Source organism: Aotus nancymaae, unplaced genomic scaffold (genome assembly GCF_030222135.1).
Source record: "Aotus nancymaae isolate 86718 unplaced genomic scaffold, 86718_ANA_hifiasm-v0.15.2.pri h1tg000012l, whole genome shotgun sequence".
In the NCBI taxonomy this organism is placed as follows: domain Eukaryota; kingdom Metazoa; phylum Chordata; class Mammalia; order Primates; family Aotidae; genus Aotus; species Aotus nancymaae.
The window spans coordinates 19,090,284-19,112,039 of record NW_026988423.1 but is presented as its reverse complement, the minus strand read 5'-3'; the positions used below and the strand labels follow the sequence as shown (position 1 = coordinate 19,112,039).

Sequence of the window (21,756 nt, the reverse complement as noted above, 5' to 3'; positions counted from 1 at the left end):
CTTTCTTGCCCACATTCTCAGTACCATGGCGAAGGGCACTCAAATAACACTGATTTTAGATTATCAGGAAAGAACACAACTTACAAACAGTTCAACTTACAACCTTTTTTTTTTTAGCTTTAAAATACCATTATTAATCTTAAGTATTCATGACTCATGCGTTAAAATATTTATCAATTTAATACCAATAGGTTATTTTGTTTAGACGAGGCTTTAGCTGTTATCGTTACCACTTTTATGTCCAATGGGAGAGAATTCTACTTTATCTAACTTTTTACATTCTCCTTTATAGATGTTTTGAACCACAGTATCTAGCTATCTTAGAAAATTTCAATGACAGTCCATTAACAGGCTTTCCAGAAAGTTTCCCATCACTGAAAAGAAGGTCCCACTGGCTTTCTTAGCCATTACCACATTCAGCGTATAAATAACCTACTATGAGAAGCACATTCCAATAATGATGACGTTGAGTGACCTCAAGTGTATAGCAGAATTATTCCAATGGAAAGTCTTAAATAATTGAAAACTAATTGGAATCTCTTCAAGAAATACATTAATGGGGAACATGGAGGCACAGAAAGGATTATTTATAAAGAATGTATGAAGGAGACCTGATACTTATACCTAAATAATGAACAAAACCCCTTACTGACTAAATAGTTTTTTTGTACACATTTTATTAAAGCCCAAATGAAAATTGGGCTTTAAAGTTTAGAATTTAAAGCTTCAAGAAAATTACAATAAATTACTTTCTCTAAAATTTGTGTCTTCCATGGTTCTAAATGTTCCTAATGCTATAATTTAATTTTATATGAAGATATTTTAAAAAATATCTCCATGTATATCTTGTTGACTTTTTTTTATTATTTATTTATTTGAGACAGAGTCTTGCTCTGTCATCAGGCTGGAGTGCAGTGGCACAATCTCGGCTCACTGCAACCTCCACCTCCTGGGTTCAAGCAATTCTCCTACCTTAGCCTCCCAAGTAGCTGGGACTACAGGCACCTGCTACCACGCTCAGCTAATTTTTATCTTTTTAGTAGAGACTGGGTTTCACCACATTGGCCAGACTGGTCTCGACTCCTGACCTTGTGATCCACTCACCTTGGCCTTCCAAAGTGCTGGGATTATAGGCGTAAGCCACCACACCTGGCCTGGTATTTTTTTAACTCACAAATAAATACCTTGAAATGCCGTCTAGAGAAATTGCTCCTACATACTTAATTATGGAAGATTCAAGCAATTCTGAGTTTTTTTTATAGCATCCTCAACTGAAAAAGCTTCAAAATCAGCCATTTTTTTTCTTAATTACTTAGTTATTTAAGAAATACACTCCATCTCAAAAAAAAAAAAAAAGAAAATACAGACAAGGTCTTGCTATGTTGCCCAGGCTGGTCTAAAACTTCTGGCCTCAAGGAGTCCTCCCGCCTCAGCCTCTCACAGTGCTGTGCCCAGCCAAAACAAGCCAATTTAATGCCCTTAAACAATCAAAATGTAATGTTAAGGAAAATAATACAAGCCAAAACTAAAGTGCAAAAGCAAAAGCCTTTTCGCTATAGGTTTTAATTGAAAAGATTTGTGAGCTAATGGGATCCTTTCCCAAGGGCAGGCTGAAAATATAAAAAAATGAAATGACAGAGGCTTCTCATGTTTCTATCCTTCCTTAAGCAACTTCTTATGCTATTTCAGTTTCTTGAAACATCTCTGGTTAAGACTCTTGTGATTAAAAAGACAAAACTGTGTTTATAGAAGTCCATCAGATTCATCTTTAAAGGTGAAGTCACATAACAGAGACCAGTGGTCTGAAGGATAACTGAAGGATGGTAGCCAGTTGGGTACAATCTGTTCTTTGGTGAGCAGATCAAGAGCTGACCTTACATTTACAGCATGTTTAGAATACCAGATACAATTCAGGGTGTGCCTGGGGTCCAGATCTTCCAGGTAGTATATGGGGTATCTGTCTGCCCACCAGCATTCAGCAGCTTGTAGGCACTGTTCAGGTTGAGGCTGGAGGAAGCAAAGTGCTTCTAGACCTCTTGTGTTGGTTCTGCATCGAAGTCCCCACAAACAATAAAGGGAATCTTGCCTCCTTGGGTGATGTTTTGCAGGTTCTGAAGAAGCTCACAGCCTTGAGCTGATCGAAACCACTTCTAGCCAGTGTGTGCTTTTACATGGGTGACAGTGATACAAAACTGTTGGTCTGATTCCTTGCCCTCTAGGAACTGGGCAATGGCTACCTGATTGGTTTTCAATGGGTATAAGCCAAATATTGGCACCGCTGACTAGTTTAATTTGGTTTTGGAGGAAAATTAGGTACAGCCATCTGGTCCATTGTTGTGTTCTATACCTAGACAAGATGACCAGGGCTTGGGGAAAAAATGTGCCTTGATAGCCCAGCCTACTGAGGGTGGTTGGAAGTGTCAAAACACCGGTCTACCTCTTGGAGGTACAATGTATCCTGGTAGACTAAGATGAGATACTTCCTTTCTTCTCACTTCAGTGCTTCAGCAGGGCATTGTACAAAGTTGTCTTTGTCTTTCCAACAGCTTGGACGAAGTTGTTCCACTGCATGGCCCTAATAGGTAGGTAGTTACTGGAGCAATCTGTTCCCAGATCCACAAAATCTCTCTAGAACCAGGAAGGTTAATTATGCAGGACAGCCCTGCATTCCTCAAAAAGCTCTTTGGGATCTATGGGCTCCAAATGTTCTAGGTCAGGAAATACCAAACACTCGGTGCAGGAGGCAGCACTGCTGTTCAGTGTCTTGGCAAGAGCACTAGAGTCTGCTCATACTATTTCAGTCATACTTCGAGTACCCATACAACTGTTCTGCTTTTCACCTTCTCTACAGTTTTCACTAAGTTACATGAGATATTCAACAATTTATTATAAAATAGGCTTTCTATGAGATGATTTTGCCCAAATATAGGCTAACGTAAGTGATCTGAGCACATTTAAGGTAGGCTAGGCTAACATGTTTGGTAGGCCAAGTGTATTAAACGCATTTTTCACTTAATAATTTCAACTTTCGATGGATTTGTTGGGATGTAACCCCATCGTAAGTTAAAGAGCATCTGTACTGATTTGTTCACCTTGAGTTTAATAGTGGGGAAATACACCTGGATGATCCTAAGAATATAGCTTCCAGGACAATTACCGCACAGACCGAACCACCACGGAATGAGAGGCCCCCCAAGAGTACTAGAATGGCAAGCTCTACTAAGCAAATATACTGATCATTTTTCAAGCTGTAGTTATATTTAAACCAGTTTGCACTGCAGTTCATTTCACAGAAATTACTTCATACTTCAAGAATCCCCTGTGAAATCCTAAATACCAGCACTACAAATTTAAACTTCTTATTTTTAAGCAGACTTAATAAATAAGAACTAATCCCTGACCCAGCATGTCTTCATATATACCTGCATTAGACTGGTTTTGCTTAACTCACAAGCTGCCAGTTATTTTATTAAAATTCAACACAAGCTCTATTAAAGGACAATAGAATTAGCTACACAATGAAGATATAGAACAGAGGATTAAAGCAGAAAAATGCCTGGTCATGTAACAGATTTAAAATGAACACCAGGAGTTAAAAATTTTTAAACTAATTGGCATGGCTCAAACAGGTAAACTGGTGAATAAACCAGCCAGTTGTGTGGAAGAAACCTTGAGGCATTAACAGCAGTATCTGGTTCCTAGGAACCTCTTACCTTAAGCCCAGTGTTTTCTTATCTATCACTGCATTAGAATTTGACATTCCTGAAAGACCAATAAGGGCAAACCCTTTTGCCAAGGGTTTAGTTGGGAACAGTAAGCCAAGTCAAGGTCACACTGCTAGTGAAGTTTACAGCAGTCCCCAGCATGATGTAGGCAGTCATAGGCATTCAGTGAATGCTCATTTAAGATAATGCCTCCAGCCTCATAACTAAACATAGTACCCTTTATAATCTTTTTTTTTTTTTTTTTTGAGACAGAGTCTCTCTGTTGCCCAGGCTGGAGTGCAGTGGCATAATCTCAGCTCACTGCAACCTCTGCCTCCCAGGTTCAAGCAATTCTCCTGCCCAGCCTCTCAAGTAGCTGGGACTACAGGCATGTGTCACCACACCAAGCTAATTTTCAGTATTTTTAGTGGCAATGGGGTTTCACCATGTTAGCCAGGATGGTCTCGATCTCTTGGCCTTGTGATCCACCCACCTCGGCCTCCCAAAGTGCTAAAATTACAGGCATGAGCCACCGCGTCCAGCCCCCTTTATTATCAATATTCATTAGCTATCATTACAGGATGCTCACTGTGCTGAGCTCAGTATGAATAGCATTTAATTCCAACAACAATTCATTACGTAACATTATTAACCTCATTTTACAGATATGGAAACTGAGACTTAGAAAAGCAAACTCACCAAAGTCACTTAGTATGTCAGGAGCCTGAACTTGAATTAAAAGTTTGACTCAAAAGCCCTCTTCTTAACTACAGTTGACCCTTGAACAACATGGGGGTTAGGGGTGCCAAACCCTCGTGCAGCCAAAAACCTGTGTACAATTTTTTGACTCCCGCAAAATTTAACTACTAATAGCTTACTACTGACCAGAAGCATTACTGATAATATAAATAGCCAATTAACAGATTTTGTATGTTATGTGTAGTAGATACTATACTTTTTACACAAACATCAGGAACAATACATATATCATAGTCTCATAATAAAGTAAGCTCTCAGAAAAGAAAATGTTACAAAAATCTGAAGGAAAATATGTTTACTATTCATTAAGCAGAAGTAGATCTCATAAAGGTTTTCATCCTTATCATCTTAATATTAGTGGGCTAAGAAAGAGAAAAGGGAGGGTTGGTCTTGATGTCCCAGGAGTGGCAAAAGCAGAAGAAGATCTGCATGTAAGTGGACCTGTGCAGTTCAAACCTGTGTTGCCCAAGGCTCAACCATACTACCCAATCCTGCCTACCAACTGAAGTTGGTGCATGAGCTAAAACCCACACCACTCCAGACAACAGAAAGAAGTGGTCAGAAAGATCAGCAGACTTGTTTTCATAAACTCAATCTTAGCAGACTCACAAATTTCAGTCTCAGTTTACTCATTTGGAAAAAGTTACACAACAATCCCTCTCTCCATTGATGCAGCTGTAGTAACACAATTTAGTACATGTTAAAATGTTACTCGAATGGAAATATTATGGGATTATTCTGATCTCTCTATCTGTAACTAACACACATCAGGATCATGCTACTATGTTCATATGTATAATAGGACAGAAATGTAATTTGATATCACCACAGAAGTCTTCTCACCTAGTGGTCCTCAAGGAAAGGAAAGTAACCTGTGGGCTTTTCCCAATTCTGATTTGTCTTCAAGGGGCATTTGTCAGAATAAGGTGCACAAAACAATGAGATGTGTTCTACAGATGATGCTATTGCACACTCGGGCTGAGGAAATCACCTTAGTACCGTGGTCTAGAATATGTAAACTTAGGTGTTAGTATGTTCCAATTGAAATCCTTTCCCAGCTACTTACTATTAAACCTAGGCCAGCAAGCTATTTACATTCTGTAAACCAAGCAGTCCACTGCTGTGCATATAAATAGGTCCTAATTATTACTTAGCAATAAACCTTGGTTACAGAATCCCTGTCTAATTGAATTTCCTGAATGTAGCACAGTAGCCTAGTCCAGTACTGTTAATTCAAGAACTCTAACAATGAGCCCAAATCTGCTTCTTTAAACCTATAAAGCAAAACATGTTCACCTCCTGTTTGACATGAACTTACTAACCCATTCCTAATTGCATTACAAGAGTTTAAACATTAGCCATATCACTTCAAAAAGAAAAAGCCATCTTTTCCCAATGATTAAACTACTAAAGAATAGATGGTACAAAAAGGTTTGCATTTCAATAGAACTAGCTTTATTTATTTACTTATTTATTTATTTATTTAAACAAAAGAAATTGTCTAAAAGCAAATGCATATATGTACCAAGGGACGGACGGGACCTGGTACTTACAAAGGAGTTGCTGTGTCTTAATGGAAACAGCGTATTAGGAAAAAATAGTATTTCATGTGCTGTCTGCTTGAGTAATCAATCTGGAGACGCAAGTTAACTGAAAGAAGGTGCTCTGCCAGGCCATCAGCGTGAAAAAAAAACAACAACCAGAGGTTGCCTCCAGATAACTATGTAGTGGCAGCATGATAACTGGCATCAACTCACGGTCTTCTCATTTTCCCCATTTTCTATAATTTTCCTCTTCTTTTCATCTGTCTTTTTCTTGAAGATGTTATTTCGGTAAAACTGAAGTTCTTTGATGCTTTCACTAATGTCATCAAGTGCCCTATAAGCAAACATACCACACTGAATGAACTGTCCAAAACCAGAAGATGAAAATCATTTTAAAAGAACAACTTTTAAAAAACTACTTAAGAACAATGAGTGCTACTATAAATGCCACTATCTAGTATCATCAAAAGTAGAACATCTCAGTAAAGCAATTTTCTTTAAATGTTTTGTTTTTTAAAAACTTTTGACAAAAAAAATTGTAGAATATGAAAGATTAAAGCTTCCCAAATTATTCCAAAAGACGGTGACATGTTCCACAGGGAGAAAAAAATAATTCCAGGGTCAAATAAGTTTAGAAAAAACTGGATTAAACTTTTTACTAAAATTCTTTGCAAAGCATTTAATATACTAATATGTATTATGAATTCCCAAAAGGAAGCTGTACTATACACACAGTATTTCTAAAACTTAATCTCTCACATTTGCAGAGTACTTATAAACGGCTCATGGAACACTGTTTGAGAAACACTGCACAATACTTAATGATGCCCCTGAACAAAATAGACTGACATACTTGAACATAACTCATGATTCAGCCATCATAATAAACATCAATTATCAAACAGTACCTAACCATACAAGAGGATCTACCTCCTCCCTCGTGGTGATTTGTGCTATAATCAGTGGCAGCCTGCCTCCATCTAAGAGCTTTTCTTCTCTTCCAACATGTTGTTTCTCATCTGTTGTAGTCTGAGAAATCAGGTAACCAAGATTATTAGAACAGTGTGCAAGTAAATCAATAAGCTCTGAATGACGGGCCAAGGGCCACTTCTAGAGAATACCTTGCACAAATTTTAGTGCAAGAGTTTTATGACAGTTATTTGTGTGGCTAAGGCAACAATCTGCTTTCTTCCCAGGTCTTGGATCAGAGCCGAAGCTGCCAAAATTACAGCCTCTGGCTAAATAAAAGCACACAATTTCCTAACCACAAAACTGAAATCCAAAACATACCTAAAAACACATAGTATAACCTATTATGTAGCAAAACCTGAGCAATCTTAACGTGAAGCTACTGACAGTCATCATTAGTTATGCCATTTGGTGTGAATACACATGTGTGTCACTGCAGAAATATCTATACTTTTTATTATGGGCTGCTTCTCAAACCTTGTTATGGATGCTACAAGATAATAAAGCACACGGATGTAGTATTACCTTTCTAAAACCTGAAAAATTCTGAAATCCAAAACATACCCAGTTATTTCACATAAGGTATTCTAGGCCTTGTATGGCTGTGCTACAGTCTATATATGCTCAATAAAATAACATGAGAATGCCAGACTCTTTAGGGATTGGTCTTCCTCTGTTTGCCTAGAACTGTACAAGGCACATCACAGGGGCTCAACAGACGGTTTAACAAATGCCACCCTTAGAAACTAGCTGCTAAACCTTCCACTGGGTTTCATGTTTCTCCTGAAAGATTACAAAATCAAAAAGAAAAGAACCAGTATAGGACACATGAATATACAAGATCTTTAAATTCCTTGTCTACTTGTACCTAAGGCTCCAGACATAAAAGAAACAATCAGAAAAACTATAACAAGTGTCAAAGTAGACAACTATATTATACAATTGTACTCAAAGTGTTCTAATTTCAAATGGCTGCAAGTCCATATTTTCTGTGGGAAGAAAAGATTACAGATTGTTTCATCATACCTATAAACTAAGTTATCTAAGAGTTTTAAAACAGCAATAAAAGCTATACAGCCCTCACAGAATGGAACACTGGAATCCTACCAGAATTCTTAACAGTAAAAGAATGTTATCGTTATGCTAGTCAAACTTTATCTTTTCCCTGAGGAAAAAGAGTTAAGGGATATTATTTCAAGCAGTCAGGAGTTTGGGAGTTAAATGTGTGTCAGACTGGAAAGTGCTTGGTAGAACTCAAACTTACCTATGAGAAGCAGCCTTCTTTGGTGCAAATTCATACTCTTCTGGATACCAGCGTCTATACACAGCAGAAATGGAACTCTCAAAGGAAGCTGTCTCAAATACACTGAACAATCACCTCCTTCAAGTAATTCATTAACATTGAAAATGGTAACTGAGTCATGATTCTCAAGTTGCCTCTTTGCCAGGGCCTCTATCTTCCACCCTCTCCTCTCTTTCTTCTATATATTTTCTATAAGCAGCTCATCAGTATATAAGATTGCTAAATATGAAAATCCAGTCCAATCTTCCCTTGAGTTTGTCATGGATATGCAACTACCTGTTAGACATCTCCATCTAAAAATCTACCAGACACTTCCAATTCAACATATGTCAAACCACACCCATCATCCTTAGTACCTCCCATGCCCTATCCACCATATCTACTCTTCCTCTTCTCTTCTCCTTTTTATTTGAACAGTGCCATCATCCACCAAAGCTGCCCAGACTAGAAACATCAGAATCACATTATACCTCTTCCTTTTCACACCGCCTCATTCGAGCATTGAATGTCTGCCAAATGACCCTCTCACATTTTTATCTCCAAGCCACTCACTTCCATGCCCTGCCCTTTCTCCAGTTCATTCTTCTCTCCAAGATGGTAGAAAAGGCTCCTTTCTATCTAACACTTCTATCTAACACATTCATATCAAGATCATTCTGATTCTTGATATGAATCAAAATGATGGAATCATATCACTCACTCTTCTACCTACACTTTCTCAAAGGAACCCCATTCCTTGCAATATCACAGTGAATTTCACTGGCATAGCATACAAGCCCCTGAGGCTTTACAACCACCTCCCACCTTCTCCAACCTCATGCTTTGCACCCCAGCACTAATAAACGGTTTGTGATTCCTTGAACACATCTTGCCTTAGCTTCCTGCTCCCTCACATTCTTCTACTTCTGTATGCTCTCTCTGAATGCTCTCTACTCAATAAAATGCCTGGAAAACTTCCATTCTTCAAATCTCAATTTAAAAGCTGTTTCCTTCTATGAAAAGGTTTCTCTGACTCCCCATTCCTCCTGCTCCAGCACAGTTAGGTGCTGCTTCCCTTGTGACCTCAATAGTATATATGCACATTTTCACTATAGCAGTCATCATAGAGTATATTTTTAGGGTATGTTTTTTACACGTATGTCGATCCACTACATTCTAAGGTACTTAAGAGCTTTTCATCTATATGTTCCCAGTAGATAAGCCAATGCCTGGCACAAAATAAGTGCTCGATAAACTCTGAGGATTAATTAATATTATATGGAAGACTTCTGACATTGTTTCTCCCAATTCTCACCAGTCCAAGATAAGTTAAGGTCCTATACAAGCAAGAATCGGATGAGGAAGATATAAACCCACTTGGCACCCTTAGTTCTGCAGCTCTATCCAATTACTTTCCACAAATTCTCAATTAAAACATGCTAAATGAGGTAATTTAATGGATCCTAAATATAGCCCTTACCTGCACAGTTCTTTAACAGTGCTCACATCAATTATTCTATAATGAAGATGTTTCATGAACTGGGGCATGTATTTGTCAAGAAACTTCTTATCTGCATGAACTGAATTTCCTAGAAAGACATGAAGCATACTGCATCTCTGTATTTCTAGTAGTATACAACAGGATATCAAAATTCATAAAATGTATTTGAAATGGTGATGATTTTGTAAAATTCAAACAACTCCTAAAAGCACCTCTATATTTCTAAGTCTGGTTTGGGTATACGTGATTAGTTTACAAGTACAGATTTCCAAGTCAGTGTAGCTTATTATAAATTTTTTAATGACCTCTCATGAACAGAAGGACAAATCTATCATTCCACATGTTTGATATAATGCACAAATCTATTTGTTACTTTTTAAGGTCATACTAGATAAGCAAACTTCCTCCCAGTGTCACAGAATTCACACCACTTAACACTAAAAATTTAACTGAATCACATAGGTAGATAAACCTTTATTTACAATCCAAATTTTTAAACAAATCATATGCACATTCATATTTCCAAAATCTTATATGAAAAATACTAAATTTTAAATGAGACCTTTAAAACAGATATCAGTCACATTGGCTGGGAGACATTTAAACAATATATGCTCTAGTACTTAATGCCAACACTTAATTTTATAAATGTTTAAGAAAAGTGTTAGTTACCACATCAACTTTCATATACAAAGGCACATACACCTTCAGAGAACATTAACTTCCCTCTGGCAATGTCACCCCTTTAAAAATTCTGATAGAACAGGTCTGGTCTCTTTAGAAAGTCAGTGTCACAGGGGAAAAAACAATAGGTGGAAAGTTTTACATTAAGAGACTAAAGGGACATAACTAAATGAAATGCATGAGCCTTGACTGGTTGAAAAACAATTCAATATTTTGAAACATCTAATGTGGACTAGATATCATATGATACTGAATAATGTTTAATTCTCTTCAATGCAATGACATTGTATTACATAAGAAAATGTCTTTATTCTTAGGAGATGTTTGATGAAGTATTTAGGAATGAAGTGTCATGATGCCTGCAATTTACTCTAAAATGTCCCACAAAAAATAGGAAAAACAAACATGCCACAAGGTTAACAATTTCTAAATTGGCCAGCCACGGTGGGTTACGCCTGTAATCCCTGCACTTTGGGAGGCCAAGGCAGGCAGATCACCTGAGTTCAGGAGTTCGAGACCAGCCTGGCTAACATGGTGAAACCTTGTTTCTACTAAAAATACAAAAAAAAATTAGCTGGGCATGGTGGCCCACATATGTAATCCCAGTTACTCGGGAGGCTGAGGCAGGAGAATCGCTTGAACCTAGAAAGCAGAGGTTGCACTGAGCCAAGATGATGCCATTGCACTCCAGCTTGGGCAACAAGAGTGAAACTCTGTCTCAAAAAAAAAAAAACAATTACTAAATCCACTTCTCTGTGCATGTGAAATTTTTCCATAATAAAAATATGGGGGAAATTTTTATTGAGTAAGTTTGCGTTTCCCAGATCTCGTCAGGTTTCAGGGCATTTTCCCAATACTCATGCTATAAACTATACAACGAAACTTGAACAGAAAATTAAGATGTGTAACCCAAAGCAGGGCAAGTGGAAGACATGGATGGTCTCAGCTGGTCTTTCTGGAACTGCAGTCTCTTGAACCACTACATATGGAAGACTATAAGATATACACAGGATTGGATTTTACCTGCAAGTGGACAGAGCCCCGGAGGAGTCTGCTGTCGTACAAAGGACAGAAATTCATACTCTGCCTGCTGCAATGTAATTGTACTCTCCTTCACTGCCTTGGTAAGACCAGACTGCAAGAGAGAATCCCCAGCCCCCCACCAGAAACATATGTGAAGTCAGTTTTCAAAGGCATCCAGAAATGAAACTTCACTTTAAAAACGGGCAAATATAACCACAAATAGACCAGTTTTAGAGCTCAAGTTCAAATTGAAACTGCCATCTTTGCACCAATTTTTTCTTAAAGAATCGAAGCCAAATAAGTTACAATCCTGATTGTTAATAGCGTTTCCACAGTCAAATAAGATGGTGTTCAAAGTCCAAGGATATTAACCTCTGGGAAGAAACAACTATTAACAGGAGAGTAGCAATCCCCCTTCTCTGAAAGTTGATGTCTAACCTTATCCAAAAGACTGACTTGAGTAATACTTGACAATCCACAATGCGTTCGCGACAGACTGAATGTAGGAGAGAAAAAAAGAGGACATTCAGGAGAAGATGATCTCGAGAGGTCCCAAAGATGAAAAGTAAGCAAGCAAGCAGTTTCCCAGGCTTGCCAAGCAATCTTCTCTAACGCTTTTTAAAATACCATCCAACAATGGTATCAGATTCAGATGTGGGAGCAACAAGCTTGTTACTGATCCCCAAAGCAGCAATCCTGTTATTTGGTTATGTTACCTTCCCGTGATGCTCCTTACACCAATCTGACATGCTGTCCAGCAACTCATCTGGTTGTTTTATAATCAGGTTAGGACCCTGTGGACGGGAAACGCCATTAGTCACCAAGAACCAACAGGAATAACCTTACTTTCAAAGAGAAAGTTTAAGCTGTTCTAAGGACTAAATATACATATCACAGAAAGTAAGAGGGAAGGATACTTTAAAAGTGTTCCTCCTTCATTCCAGCACTATTTATTAAGGCAAAATACAACACACACACACACACACACACACATACACACAGCTGAAAACTCAAATGCCTATAAATAGATGACACAGATATCTAACAAGGGCCAGCAAACTATGGCCCCAAGCTTCTGTACTCAAAGCCTAAACTATTTAATATTTTGCCCTTTCCAGAAAAGTCAGTCAACCCTTGATTATGAGTTCATTTGGAAAAGTGTCTAGGCCAGGCACGGTAATCCCAGCTTTCTGGGAGGCGAAGCTGGGAGGATTACTTGAGGCCAGGAGTTCAAGACCAGTCCAGGCAACACAGCAAGACCTCATTTCTACAAAACTAAAAAAAATAAAAAATAAAAAAAAATAAGCCGGGCATGGTGGCACACACGGAGGCTGAGTCAGGAAGATCACTGGATCCCAGGAGTTTGAAGTTACAGTGAGCTATGATCATGCCACTGCACTCCAGCCTGGTTAACAGGGTGAGACCCTACCTCTTCAAAAAAAAAAAAAACCGTATTGCCAAGTAAAACAGCAATTGCAAAACCATATATGCATACGTATGATTTCATTTACACTTGTTTTTAAAACAATGTATTTATATATGCATACAAAATATCAAAACAATACATAAACTTGGAGTAAGATGGGGCAAGAGAATAGGACAAAAATCCAATAGTTTACTATATATGAACTTTGAATAGTTAAGCTGTTTAACAGTATTTTTATATTTAAAAAAAAATTTTTAAGAGGTAATTGGTGACATCTGAAACACACACACACACACACACACAGTGGCCCTCAAATTCCTAGCTCCATTTCACAGAACATCCAAGTGTGAGTCTCTCAGATACAGTCCCGGCAGTAACAGTAGCTGTGGCATTAAAGCAAGTCACCTTAGCTTCTCCCTCTGTAAGATAGTGATAATAATAAACTGTACCCTTTCCCTCATAGGAATGTTAACAGGATAAAAGAAATTATAGATATGAGCTCTTTGAACTCTCTGGCAGAAAAGTACTCTATAAATCAAAGGTATTATTACTACTAAGGTAGAAAAAAACAGTTCACAATCAGTGAAAGGAATGGCTAGAATCTAATTAAAATATGCCTGGACATCCAACAACTAAAAAGGAGGTTTAGCCAAACAAGAAAACTGGTGTTGGCAATCTCTGCAGAGAAACAAGCATTTTGCTTGAATAACACATGATGTTTTATGAGAGTCACGAAGGAAAAGAAAACCCAAACACATGAAAATGTAAAAAAAAACTAACAATGACGGAAAAATCAAACTACCACAAATCTAATGCTAGATACCTATTCTATATCCCAGTTTAGCAAGCCAAGAGACCACACCTACAGAAAAATTTTCAGAGTAGGATGCCTGTTCTTCTACCAGCATAAAACATTTTTCTCAAACTCTTATAAAAGAATAAAAGATACTACAGAACTGACAGTTGCTAAGCTTTAAAAATAAATAAATAAATAAATAGAAAACACTTTATCCTCATCTGACTTAGTCCATTTACAAATGCAGCATTCATCTGCAGCTGTGTGAATACATACCCAAATTTCCTCCAGGGTACGTATCAACCTACCGGTCCATTAAACTGTCAGTATTTCACATTATATCAACAGTCTAAAGGAAACACTCTTCTTCCGCCAAGGGTAAGTTAGGCTGGTAAAATAAAGACACTTCACTATTCATCTCCAGTAAATCCCAAGTAACAGGAAAAATAAACAACCAAATCTAAAACTCAGGGCTTTATACAAAGTTTTAAAAAAAAGTTGTTACAATGAGAAATACTAAGTCTCATGATTCTCCTACAGCTGATGTGTAGGGAGGATAAGCCTGGTACTCCACGAATGCAGTCATTCATCAATAAAAACGTCCTCACCTCTTTTATCTACACGGCAAAACAAATGAAAGCGTTAACTGCAGATTTACAAAATCTATCCAGTTCCAGTAATATATCAATGCTACCCTCTGGGAACTTATTTTAACAAGACTCTCTTTTCCACAAACATCTCTACTTTGTTTCTATTCTGGAGTTTCTTAATGGCTCTGAATACTGCTGACAGTATAAAACAGAATTATTCAGGTTCAGGGATTTCACCTGCTACCAGATGGTGTCACATCCTTATTAAATGTTTCATGAGTGGTTAAAATGCAGCAGGTGTGTTTCGTTTTGCTAAATGTTTCAGATGAAAGTAGTATGCAAAAACCTTAATCATGTCAATCTGTCAACAAGAGAACACTTTATGGGTGTGCATTAACAGAAATTCTAAAATCTTTTTCTTTTTTTTTTTTTCTTGAAATAGAGTCTCACTCTGTCACCCAGGCTAGACAGGCTAGAGTGTAGTGGCAGGATCTCGGCTCACTGTGCAACCTCCACCTCCTGGGTTCATGCAATTCTCCTGCCTCAGCCTCCTGAGTAGCTGGGATTACAGGTGCGCACCACCAAACCCGGATAATTTTTTCTTTGTATTTTTAGTAGAAAAGGGGTTTCACCCTATTGGTCAGGCTGGTCTCGAATTCCTGACCTCGTGATCCACCCGCCTCGGCCTCCCAAAGTGCTGGGATTACAGGCATGAGCCACCATGCACGGCCTAAAATCTTAATATAGATCTAGAAGCATCACATGTCCGAGTTGAAAAGGCAGAATTGGATATATGGAGTCGAGTGCAAGTCACAGTTATGATATAAAGACGCGAACATTGGCATGAGTCACCAAATCTGATGGGAGGACGGTTGGCTGTCTTCCTGTTTAGAGCACCTTACTGAGAAAGCCTGAGTTAAACTACTGCCTCCCCCAGTAAATAGCCACTGGGGCCTCAGACAAATTACCCAACATCTCTATGCTCAAATGTCCTCATCTATCAAATGAGCATTATAACAATACCTAACTTATAGTTACTGTAAGAACTAAGAACAAAGACATATAAAGCACTTAGAAACTGTACCTGGCATACAGTAAGCTCTCAGTAAATGACAGAGTTTATGTTTCTGTAAAGTTCTGGCATGGTTAATTAAAAAAAAATTTTAATTAATTTTTCACTAGGCTGTGAGATGGATTATTTTGGTTCTAGTACCACCCCTACCAAGACCTAACCCATTACCTTAATGTATATGGACCTCGACTTTCTTATTTTTTTAATAAAAAAGCTGGAAAAAATGATGGTTAGATTTCCAGTGCCCTTTGAAAAGTACGACTGTATTACATGGCATCACCTACTTCAGCCAAAATGTTGAGATCAGAGTCAGTTATCAGACAGGCCATCTCAATAATCTGGTCCTTCTCAATGTCCAATCCTGTCATCTGCAATTAAAAATAAATATATAACACACACAAAATCATCATCCTGGCCTCTTTTACCCAAGTTTATTTAACACGAATTCCCTCAAACATTTTCAGCTTGTAACCCAAAGCCAAAACAGAAGAATGCTCCTCGGGCAACTACTGAAGGTAGTCCTCGTTTATTCAACAAACATCTACCAAGGGCCTGCTATTTGTCAAGCACTGAGATTCTACTCCCGCACAGATGCAAAGTAAGTAAAACTGAGTGCTGACATCACTCAGTTTTGGAAGAGTTAGATAACTAACACCACCACATCTCTGCAGAGTTTACAAAGTTTTCACATTAATTACACCACTTGATCGTCACAATCTAATGGAAAACTACTGTTATTATCCTCACTTCACACAGGAGAAAATTGAGGCTCAACGGAGGGAGGAGCCCTTGGTTCGGGCATGGAAAGCCTGAAAAGACAGGAACTGGGTTCTGGTCCCAACCCAAACTCTCACAAACAGCACGACCTTGAATGAGTTTAATCCTCTCTGTGGTCCTCAGTGTTCTCACTTATGGAATGAGGGGTAAGGCTGAGTCATCTCCGGCGTCCCGTCTGGCTCTAAAAACCTAGGGTCCTTTAAGGATTTAGTAGGGGGAGGCTGGGAACCGAGTCGCTGCCCCCGCTCCCACTCCAATGACCCAACCCCAGAGACGCCAGAGCGTTAGGAAGGTCCACATCTGGGAGGAGGGGTAGGAAGGAGAGGGAGCCACACGGGGGACTCCTCCCTTGTGGAAAGAAGCCTCACAGCCCAGCACGGCGCCCAACACCCGCAGGACTCCTGCCTCCGGACTTGCCCGGCGCCGCCCCGGGCCGGCCAGGATCACCTGCCACACCTGAGACCCAGACCCCCTCCGCTCTCCCAGGACCGGCTCGGCTTCTCGGTCCCACGCGCCAAACCTCACTCGCCTCCCCAAACCCCCCGCCGACCTCACTCACCTCCAAGTCCACCCAGACCATCCGCTGAGCCATGCTCTCCCCTGCAGCCATGGCTTCGCCACCTTCGCGGACACCTCGGGCCCCGAACCGTCCGCGACTCCCACCTACACCCCTCAACAGCCTGGAGCCCAGGGAGCCGCCTAGCATCACCCGGCACCAGCAGCCACGGCCCCAGCCTCACAACCGGCGCTGGCGCAGGCGCAATAGTCGCTAAACGTCGCAAACCCACGGGGAGGCGCACGAGCTGAAACCACAGGTCCCAGCATGCGGTGCGCCAGCTAGCCCTCAACAGCCCGGCTTGGCTGCCTAAGGGAATGATGGGACTTAGAGTCTCACCTGCGATTGCGACCGGATGCCCCACCCCCGCCACGTGTTTTTCGGGTGTTACTGGACGCGCCTGTTTTTCACTGCTAAGTTTGTTTGCTTCCAGGAGTTATTTCCTGAGTTTTGGTTAGTTGTAACGGTGCAGTTAAAAAAGAACTCTTACTTTGGTTGGCTGAAAAAGATCTGATTATCTAAGTATGATTTTTTTTCATGTATCCCTTTCCTTCTTTGCTTTTCTTTTTTTACTTACCTGCCCCTCTATTCCACAAACTGGATATTTTCCTCATTTGTTTGGAACTAAGAGGCAGTGCGCTTTTGGGGACCAGAAGGCCATTTCCATTATCATCAAATCATTTAGAAATATTTAAATGAGATATTGTCTGAGAAATCATTTAGCACGTAGTAGGCGTACAAAGTTAGTTATTTTCCTTCATTTTGTTATGGGAAAGGGATCCTGATCCAGACCCAAAGAGAGGGTTCTTGGACCTCCTGCAAGAAAGAATTCAGGGCGAGTCCATAAAGTGAAAACAAGTTTATTAAGAAAGAAATAGAAGAACGACTACTCCATAGGCAGAGCGAGGGCATGGGCAACTGAGTATACCTACAGTTATTTCTCGGTTATATGCTAAACAAGGGGTAGATTATTCATAAGATCTCCGGGAAAGCGATGGACTATGCTGGGAACTGAGGGTTCCCCCGCTTTTAGATCATATACGGTAACTCCCTAAAGTTGCCGTGGCATCTGTAAACTGTCATGGCGCTGGTGGGAGTTTCTTGTAGCATGCTAATGTATTATAATTCGTGTATAATAAGTAGTGAGGATGACTAGATGACTTCGTCATCTTGGTTTTGGTGGGGTTTGGCCAGCTTCTTTTTTACAGCGTCTTGTCAGCAAGGTCCTTGTGACCTGTATCTTGTGCTGACCTCCTATCTCTTTCTGTGACTTAGAATACCTAACCTCCTGGGAATGCAGCCCAGCCTTATGTTATCCAGCCCCTATTCAAGATAGGGTCACTCTTCAAACGCCTCTGACAATTTGACCAAGGGTTATCCCTTATTCCTTATGAAACGCGGTCTGCATTTCAGTTCAGCTATTAGGTGTTTGCATGATGACGACTTGCTACTCTGTTCTTAAAAATTCTCAAAGTTAAATCTCATCCTCCCATAACAAATCTATGCAGCAAACTAACTTGAAATGGACTAAAACAGTTCTGCCTGCTCTGTCATCTTCTTTGGCTTTGATCCAGGTGTCTTTAATCTCCTGCAATGACAGCTATAGTGTCTGTCATTTCTAGGAGTCCAGGTGGCCAGCATCAGGACCTTGAGGCCATGGAGTGTCAAATTTCCTGAGTCTCTTCAATCTTGGCTATTCAGTAACAAATTTGTGACAGAGTGCCACTTTGTTACAAATGTTGATCTCGGCTTTGAATTACAACCTTTATGTATTTTTCTGAAAACCATATTGCTACTAATAACAGAGCCTGTGGTCTATCCTACTTGGTGAGCTGGTTTTATGAGAGAAGTGTGTTGCCTAATTGGAACTTTAAGGATAGTGTAGGGTGCTGGATTTCACCTTCTACTGCTTTTGTGTACCCAACCCACCACCTGCAAGGGCCCAGAGATACTCTTTGAAGGGTCGTCAAAAGGTATGCACAGATTATACACATAAAGACTAACTGTGGCATATATATTTTAACTGCATTGCCTGATGTCACATTGTTTTGCTATAGCTTTTTACTCATTTGTAGCCTACTTTAAAAAAAACTTTCTGCATTTCTGCTTTAGTTTGGTCTTAGCTTTAAACTTGATTCATAGAAATTAGAGTCAGTTGAGGCTGGGTGCAGTGGTTTATACTGTAATCCCAGCACTTTAGAAGGCCGAGGCTGTATTCCCAGCATTTTGGGAGGCCAAGGCAGGCAGATCATGAGGTCAGGAGTTTGAGACCAACCTGGCCAACATAGTGAAACCCTATCTCTACTGAAAATACAAAAATTTGCCAGGCATGGTGGCATGCACCTGTAGTCCCAGCTACTCGGAACGCTGAGAAAGGAGAATTGCTTGAACCTGAGGGGCAGAGGTTGCAGTGAACCAAGATTGTGCCACTGTACTACAGCCTGGGCAACAAGCAAGACTCCATCTCAAAAAAAAAAAAGAAAGAAAGAAAGTAGAGTCAGTTGAAGTACAGAAAACTTCATCAATTGAGCTTTTTATTATCTTCTTAAAGTATTACGTATTTAAAATTTTAAAGAACACCATTTGTTTTTAACTTTACTATTGGAATAATGTTTCTAACAGGACATGGCGAAGAGCACACAAACCCCGCCCTTTTTTGAGACAGTACTACTTCTTTTTTACATATTTTTTAATTTTTATTTTTTAAATTGTAACAAAATATAGATAATATAAAATTTTACAATTTTAGCCATTTTCCCTATGAGCTAAGGGTCCCTAACCCCTAGGCTGCAGATCGGTATAGACAGGTACCACTCTGTGGCCTGTTGAGAATAGAGCTGCTCTGCCAGAGGTGATGGGTGGGTGAGAAGCATCACCTGAGCCCTGCCTCCAGTCAGATCAGCGGTGGCATTAGATTCTCATAGGAGCACAAACCCTGTTGTGAACTGCACATGTGAGACATCTAAGTTGTGTGCTCCTTATGAGAATCTAACTAATGCTTGATGATCTGAGGTGGAACAGCTTCATCCCGAAACCATTACTCTCCTATCCCCATCCATGGAATAATTGTCACAGTTTCACCCCGAAACCATTACTCCCCTATCCCCATCCATGGAATAATTGTCTTCCATGAAACTGGTCCCTGGTGCCAAAAAGGTTAGGGACCACTGGTATAAAGCATGGTAGCCCCTCCCATGACAGCATGGGAGTTCCTTCTCTCTCTCTCTCTCCCTACTCCTCTCTCTCTCTCTGCCTAATAAATTGCTTTTTTGCAAAAAAATTAAAAAATAATAAAGTATGGTGGCATTAAGTACATTCACATTGTTGTGCAACCATCACCACCATTTATCTCCAGAACTTTTCCATCTTCCCAACTGAAACTCCATCCCATTAAACACTAACTCCCCATCTCTACCCATCCACTGCTCCTAGCCCCTGGCAACCACTGTTCTACTTTCTGTCTCTATGAATTTGACTACTCTAAGTACCTCTTGTAAGTAGACTTATGCAGTATTTGTCTTTTCATATCTGGCTTATTGCACTTACTATGGTCTCCTCAAAGTTCATCCATGTTGTAGCATGTGTCAGAATGTTCTTCCTTTTTCTAGCTGAATAATATTTTATTGTATGTATGTACCACATTTTGTATCCATTCATCCATCAATGGACACTTGTGTTGCTTCCACCCTGTGGCTATTGTAAATATTTACCTGATTTTTAATTTTAACTTTTATATTTTATTTTATTTTATTTTTGAGATAGGGTCTGACTTTGTCACCCAGGCTGGAGGCTGGAATACAGTGGCATGATCACAGTTCACTGCAACCTCCATCTCCTGGGCTCAAGTGATCCTCCTGCCTCAGCCTCCCAAGAAGCTGGGACTATAAGCACTCATCACCACAATGGGCTAATTTTTGTATTTTTTTAGAGATTAGGTTTTACCATGTTGTCCTGGTAGTCTCAAACTCCTGGGCACAAGCAATCTACCTATCTCAGCCTCCCAAAGTTCTGGGATTACAGGCATCAGCAACTGCACCCGGCCCTAATTTTATTTTCTATTGCTCCCATCTTACCAGTGACTTTCCCAGCCCAGTTTTCTTCTTCCCACATTCTGAACAAAGATCACTGTGATAATCAGTCCACAAGTGACCCCCTCCCCCAACTTCCTTGGTCCCTTGTTAGAATTATCCCAAATTGTATCTTTAAAAGTCCTTCTCAGCCAGGCATTGGTGGCTCATAGCTGTAGTCCCAGAATTTTGGAAGGCTGAAGTGGGAGGTTCACTTGAGGCCAGGAGTTTGAGACCAACCTGAGCAACAAAGCAAGATCCCATCTCTAAAATAAATTAATTAATTTAAAAATAAAAAATAAAAGGAATTAGCCAGGTGGTATAGTCTGGATCTACGTCCCCACCCAAATCTCATGTTGAATTATAATCCTCAGTATTGGAGGTGGTACCTGGTGGCACGGGATTGGATCGTGGGGGTGGACTTCTCATTGATAGTTTAGTACCATCCCCCTGGTGCTGTCCTCATGATAGTGAGTGACTTCTCACAAGATATGGCTGTTTAAAAGTATGGCACTTTGCTATCTCTCTTTTGCTCCTGCCCTGGCCATGTGACATACCATTGCCCCCTCTGCCTTCTGCCATGACTTTAAGCTTCCTGAGGCCTCCCCAGAAGCAGATGCCATCATGCTTCCTGTACAGCCTGCAGAACCACGAGCCAAGGAAACCTACTTTCTTTATAAATTACCCAGTCTCAGGTATTTCTTTATAGCAGTGTACAAATGGCTTAATACAAAAAATTGGTACCAAGAGTGGGCCATTGCTATAAAGATACCTGAAAATGTGGAAGCAGCTTTGGAACTGGGTAACAGGCAGAGGATGAAAGGGTATGGAGGGCCCCAAAAAGACAGGAAAATCAGGGAAAGTTTGGAACTTCTTAGAGACTGGTTAAATTGTTGTGACCAAAATGCTGATAGTGTTGTGGACAGTGAAGGCCAGACTGAGGAGATCTCAGACGGAAAGTTGAAATGTATTGAGAACTGGGGCAAAGGTCACACATCTTATGCCT

General features: G+C 39.9%; 1 protein-coding gene and 1 pseudogene across 1 annotated transcript; both read right to left on the bottom strand.

Annotated features, from left to right (window-relative positions):
* Window positions 1–1,743: 1,743 nt before the first annotated feature.
* Window positions 1,744–5,789, bottom strand: LOC105729693 (nocturnin-like; annotated as a pseudogene).
* A 106-nt stretch (window positions 5,790–5,895) lies between these two features.
* REXO2 (RNA exonuclease 2) lies at window positions 5,896–16,895 on the bottom strand. Its single transcript, XM_012470480.2, has 7 exons — window positions 16,687–16,895; window positions 15,635–15,718; window positions 12,183–12,260; window positions 11,467–11,578; window positions 9,739–9,847; window positions 8,241–8,294; window positions 5,896–6,341 (listed from the first exon to the last, which is right to left on the bottom strand). Exons 1-7 carry the CDS (start codon window positions 16,831–16,833, stop codon window positions 6,212–6,214), a joined length of 714 nt encoding a protein of 237 aa, XP_012325903.1. The 5' UTR covers window positions 16,834–16,895; the 3' UTR covers window positions 5,896–6,211.
* Window positions 16,896–21,756: the final 4,861 nt, after the last annotated feature.

Coding starts and splice junctions, on each gene's coding strand:
- REXO2 (XM_012470480.2), bottom strand. CDS start 16,833: ATGCTAGGCGGCTCCCTGGGCTCCAGGCTGTTGAGGGGTGTAGGTGGG. Junction 15,719..16,686: donor TGGTCTGGGTGGACTTGGAG/GTGAGTGAGGTC, acceptor TTTTAATTGCAG/ATGACAGGATTGGACATTGA. Junction 8,295..9,738: donor ACTGTTAAAGAACTGTGCAG/GTAAGGGCTATA, acceptor TGCTGTGTATAG/ACGCTGGTATCCAGAAGAGT.